The sequence below is a fragment of the Pleuronectes platessa genome, chromosome 14, assembly GCF_947347685.1.
Source record: "Pleuronectes platessa chromosome 14, fPlePla1.1, whole genome shotgun sequence".
NCBI classification, from domain to species: domain Eukaryota; kingdom Metazoa; phylum Chordata; class Actinopteri; order Pleuronectiformes; family Pleuronectidae; genus Pleuronectes; species Pleuronectes platessa.
Window position 1 is genome coordinate 25,389,022 of NC_070639.1, and position 6,016 is coordinate 25,395,037.

At 49.0% G+C, this 6,016-nt stretch overlaps 1 protein-coding gene across 1 annotated transcript; it reads right to left on the reverse strand.

The window, feature by feature from the left end:
* Nucleotides 1-428: 428 nt before the first annotated feature.
* On the reverse strand, nucleotides 429-5,720 carry LOC128455449 (myosin light chain kinase, smooth muscle). Its single transcript, XM_053439105.1, has 8 exons — nucleotides 5,666-5,720; nucleotides 3,170-3,323; nucleotides 2,447-2,654; nucleotides 2,101-2,146; nucleotides 1,799-1,964; nucleotides 1,539-1,704; nucleotides 1,450-1,468; nucleotides 429-848 (listed from the first exon to the last, which is right to left on the reverse strand). Exons 2-8 carry the CDS (start codon nucleotides 3,320-3,322, stop codon nucleotides 650-652), a joined length of 957 nt encoding a protein of 318 aa, XP_053295080.1. The 5' UTR covers nucleotide 3,323; nucleotides 5,666-5,720; the 3' UTR covers nucleotides 429-649.
* Between the last annotated feature and the right edge of the window lie 296 nt (nucleotides 5,721-6,016).

A 6,016-nucleotide genomic window follows, 5' to 3' on the forward strand; every position in this document is an offset into this window, starting at 1 on the left:
TATTGACCTTGGCAGGTGAAGGTCACCTGTCCGCCCACCGTGGCCTCCTGGTCCAGAGGAACGGCCTCAAACCTCAGGTTGGACCACGACACTGACCTCCACACAGCCCTGCACCACAGACAGGAAGTCAGGAGAAGCTCAGTGCACAGACAGACAGGTTCACACAGACGGTAAAATAAGACACAGATTCATCGATTGGTTGATTGAAGGAAAATTCCTCTGAGACATCCTGTTTAAGGGAAAGCGGGAAATAATATCCATCCATAATATCAATATTAAATACAAACAAATACAGCTCATAGCACTGGGTAGCATCATGACAGCAGCTAACGTTAGCTTAGTTAGCTTGTTTTCTGCACCTGCTGGTGTCTGAGGCGTTGGGACCTGCAGGAGGACGGAGGACGGCCTGAACCTGCAGAGACAAAGACTTCAGACACAGAAAGACAGAACTCCGTGGAGCGTCATGCTAACACACATGCTGCTGAGCTAACCTTCAGTTAAAGATGAGGCTGCTGTGTAAGTGATTTGAGCTTGAGCAGTTCAAACTCTAACGTTGATCTGACAGATGATATCTTACATGTTAAAGAACAAGTTTTATCTAACTCATGTAGTTTGAGTCACTTGTGTCTTTCGTCCAACACTGAAAGTTTCATAGTGTTGATGCATCGTAACAATAATGACTGACTGGAGCCGCTGCAGTTCTCCTCTCAGGCTCCAGGAGCAGCGGGACAGGAGGCCTGCTCCTCCAGGAGTCTGCCTGCAGGGGGCGCTGCTGCTGCTCTGTGTGGGAGGAGGCTGCAGCTCCGTCCACTGTGCAGGTCTGTGTGGTGTCAGTTGTGTGATCCGTCCTATAGGGGGCAGCAGAGCAATCAGTCGGCACATCTTCTCAGAAACTCTTAAAGGGGACATATTGTGCCCATTTCACCACAGTTGATATGGTTCCTTGGGGTCTTAATGAAATGTCTGTAACATATTTTTGGTCAAAATAACACAAGGATCATTTTTAAAGAGCACCTTTTTACCCTGTCTAAAACAGCCCTCCTCAGATTGACCTGTTTTGAGTGCCCCGCCCCCCCTCAGCCCCGGTGAGCCTGGCTGCGAGAGCCCCAGCTCCCCAGCGCAGCCCCGCAGTGGGAGCAGTGGGAGCAGTGGGAGCTTGAGCAGGCCCAGCAGCAGCATCCTTCCACACTGTTGAGTCAACGTTTAGAGGTGTCCCGGGGGTCCCTTGTTTAAGCGCCACTTAAATGTCTGACGGGTAGCAGCAGCGAGCTAACGCTAGCCGGGCTCCACCGGCCCGGTTAGCTCGCGAGCTAACGCTAGCCGGGAAGCCTGCCTCCCCTAGCCGGGGGGAGCCCCTAGGCAGACTCCAGAGGGACCAAACATGTTTAACAGCTTTACCTGTGAGGAAACGTCCTCTGTGAATCTCAGGGAATCAGTCTGAGGACTCACCTGCTGGAGGAGTCAGCACCTGAGGGGAGACGTCAGGACATTAACAACAACGTCCGTCCTGGTCAGTGAGGACATGAAACTCGTCTCACCCTGAACGTGGAGCTCGGCGCTGACCGTCGCTGCTCCAGCAGCGTTGGAGACCGAACACGTGTAAGTTCCTGCATCTTCTGCACAAACTTCCTTTATCTCCAGGAAGTGAAGGCCCGAGCGCTCGTATGTACTGACCCGCCTGCAGAAAGGAAGCCCCGCCCCCTCCTACAACAGAACAAACACACAAACTGAAGCTCCACCCCCTCTTTAGCAAAACAATTAAAAACAGACAGAGGTTCCACCCCATCACAGAACCCACCTTGTACCATGTGACCAGGGGCTGTGGTCGTCCGGTTACTTTGGAGGAGAACCTCCCGATCTGACCCAGTATGGCGTAGACCCGGCTCGGTTTGCTGATGAACTTAGGCGGACTCTCAGCCCAGAAGCTGGTCCTGTTCTCCAACATCTGTGTGTTAGTGCGCCACCTGCAACCAAGAGTGACCCATGGTTTCACACCATAGGTCAGAGGACAGGTTCAGAGGTCAGGAGTCCGGCTCAGAGGTCAGGTTCAGAGGTCAGAGGTCAGGAGTCCGGTTCAGAAGTCAGAGGACAGGATCTCACCCTGGTTTCATGGAGGACGGGAGGATGATCCTCTTCCCAGAATCCTCTGCAGGGAGAGAAACACGTTTGAACAGTGACTTTGTTCACAGGAAAACAAACGTCTGAGGTGTGACCACATGAATCCTCCAGGTCATGTGACCTCATAGAGGTTTAACTTCAGCGTCCTGTTGGTGGCGCTGTGTGTCCGACCAACTGACAAACGTTAGAAACGTGTGGAAAGTTAAAGATGGAGACTGAACCAGTGGTTCTATCAGAACTAGTTAGTAGTGACTTCACTAAAGGTATTAATAACAGTAGTATTGACAGTATGAGGTGTAGTATTTGGAGTACTGCAGGTATTCATTACCTTCCAGGAGAATCTCCACAGTAACTTGTCGGCTCCCTGCGTGATTGGTCGCCATACAGGTGTAACGTCCCAGGTCATCCTCTCTGACTCCACCCACCACCAGGCTGAAGGTGCCCCGCCCACCTCTCACCAGGACACAGCGCTCTCCGCCAATCACAGCCCTCCCCTCCCTGTACCATGTGACCTGAGGCTCAGGATGACCATACACCTGACACACACAGGGCATTACAACCTCACAATCAGCCAACCAGTGAGTGTGTGTGTCTCTGTGTGTGTGTGTGTGAGTCTCTGTGCGTGTGTGTCTCTGTGCGTGTGTCTCTGTGTGTGTGTGTCTCTGAGTGTGTCTCTGTGTGTTTCTCTGTGTGTGTCTGTGTGTGTGTGTGTCTCTGTGTGTGTGTGTGTGTGTCTCTGTGCGTGTGTGTCTCTGTGTGTGTCTGTGTGTGTGTGTGTCTCTGAGTGTGTCTCTGTGTGTGTCTCTGTGTGTGTCTGTGTGTGTGTGTGTCTCTGCGTGTGTGTGTGTGTGTCTCTGCGTGTGTGTCTCTGAGTGTGTCTCTGTGTCTCTGTGTGTGTCTGTGTGCAGATCACTGCTTCACAGCAGGATGCTGTCGGTCATAAGACTGAAACTATGTTAATCCTGTGTTCAGCTTCTCTTCAGTGAACATCTGAAATGTTTGATACAACACAGTGTGTGTTGTGTGTTTGCTGTGATGGAGGTGCTCGTACCTTGCCCTCCAGTCGGGCGTCTCCTCCCAGGGGAACCCGGACGTTGCGAGGAGGGAGGACGAAGGCTGGAGGCTCCTCGCCACAGGAGCCCCCCCCCGGTGACGGGCCTGTCCCCTGGGACACGGTGGACGAGTTCGACCGGACGTCACTCATCCTGCCGTCCACAGAACACAACAACAGTGCGTGCGTGATGAACACATCAGAGACATGAAGATAAAAACATCATGTGTGTGTGAACACGCCAACATGTGACTCGCTGCAGGTTGGACCCGACAACCTCAGTTCAACTGTATCTAACACTGGAGCTGAGCAGCGCCCCCTGCAGCCCCCCATGCTCATTACATCCTCCTGAGCCAGAGGAGCTGCAGCTGGAACAAAGTTCTTCATGTTCCACAGTTTCCTGCTGAATCTTGAAGAAAACTCTGGTTTTTAATAACTTCAGAGTGTTTTGAGCTGATCTAAGTTCAGCTTCACTCTTCACCTGAGGATTGTGTCTGTGACTCAGTCAGTTGTTCTCACAGGAGATGGAACCCACTCTGCAGAGTAAGACAACAGACGCTGAGGGAGAGAAGGAGGAAACGTTCTCACAGTGAACATGTTGTCTGCATAAAGACTCACAACTGGTTTCACCTTTGATATATATTATAAACCATATCTGACTGATGTGATGACGGTTCCATTAACTCAACTGACTAGGATCCTGTTCTTTCAAAATAAAATGTCATGGCTCTACATGATTTCTCTTTGAGGTTAATTGTTGATGACATCACAGATGATGTCACACTGACAAGGTTCTGACATCATGTGATGACTGATGACCAAATTTATATTAAACATCTTACAAAAGTTATATTGTTACAAAGACTGGGCTGTGATTGGTTGACTTTTTGATCACCACTGAGCTTGCCTCTGGGGGGGGCATCAGACTGAGCTCATGTTGCGTTCGAGGACCCGACGTTTAATCTGTTTTCTGAACAAACAGCAGTCACACATCAGGTATGCTGCTAACATTCTCCTGCTGCCGAACAAACACAAACAGCTGCTGCTTAAATACACTTAGTGTCTGTTCACATTCAACACACACAGTGTTTCACACAGCTCCACTGGTTCCACAGGAGAACAGTTCTGTTCTGTTCCTGGTCGGCAGCCCCCCCACCCTGAACACTGAACCACTGTCTGTGGGCTCCACCACTTCCAACCAGAAGGTAAAACACTGGACTGGTCCTGTGGACTCTGAGATTCCAGGTGAATCAGTGAAGGGATCCGACAAAACAGTTTCTACGTAAGCTGTCTCTTCGCTTCGGAAGCTAACAGAAGCTAGCTCGAACTCTAAGACCTTATCATTTAGATGTACAACCGTGCATTAAGTTAGTCCTGTTAATGATGTGTAGCTGTTCATCTACATCAGGACATGAGGGTGGTGCCTCCTGAGAACAAAGTTGGAAACTGCAAATCAGAGCTTTTCTGCAGAGACACAAAGTCACAAACGTCATGTGACCCACAAACTGACAGGAAATGAATACATGTCACACAATCAGCTGATACTGTCAATAAAAGACGTGACAGATCAAACAGCAGCAAATTACTAGACAACGTTCAGGAGAGTCCACAGGTGAGTCACAGGAAACTTCCCAGCATGCTCCAGGGGCCATCTCCGGCTCTTTAATCGGAGGAGATTCCTTCACGTCAGTCGAGCGTTTCACAAACATCCTTAACCGCGGATTCCTCTGAGGGCCTGACGCCGTTTCTCAAATCTGAGGTCACACTCTCAACAACCAACCAGAGCATCTTTATGTTTAATGTCTTTCAGACCTTTTCAAAATAAAACACAGAGCCATGTTCAACACATAAATGTAGAATTTTCACAAGTGTGATAATAAATCATACAAGTACTTCATCAAAGAACTGTCATCGAATTTAGTTTACAGCAGCATCACTCATTCTATTACTGAACTCACTTCACCTGTGTGTTTCTCTCTAGGTTGGACCTGTGAGTAGTTTGTGTGTTCATGTGTTCACATGAAGAAGTGAACACACATGTCACATGTTTCCATCAGTCAGAGAACCAGCGCACACACACACACACACGTGTTTGTACTACTGTCTTATTGAGGACACTCATTGACATGGTTCCTAACATTAAACTAAAAAACAACTCTTAAAGCTGAGTTGAGCTCTGACAACAAAACCGAGTGTGAACCTCAAACAGGAGAGTAGTTTGTGAGGACCAGTCAGAATGTCGATGCTTAAATGGTCCTCACAAAGGCACAAGTACAGGCACACACAAACACACACACACACACACACACACACACACACACACGTTGAGCCGAGTGGAACTTGGCTCCGCCCACCGGACAGTTTGTGAAAAACACGAACAAAACGTTAATTTGAGATAAAGCTGATTAATCAGATTGACCAGTTGAGGTCTCAGTGTGAAGGAGTCCACAGGGGGCGCTGTGGTGCAGGAAGTGAAGGTAAATAAAAGAAACTCACCTCTCAGCTTCTTCTGCTTCTGGACTGGACGATGACAGAATCTGGTTTGAGCAGCTTCACCTGAACCATCGGAGCATTCAGCACTGCGCCCCCTGCTGGCGAGGAGCAGCAGGGCACCGCCCCCTCTGGGATTCTCAACACTTTTTATCATCTGAACATGCCAGTTACATGATGTCAGTAACATGATGTCAGTAACATGATGTCAATAACATGATGTTTGAACATGATGTCAGTAACATGATGTCAGGAACATGATGTCAGTAACATGATGTCAGGAACATGATGTTAGTAACATGATGTCAGTAACATGATGTCAGTAACATGATGTCAGGAACATGATGTCAGTAACAT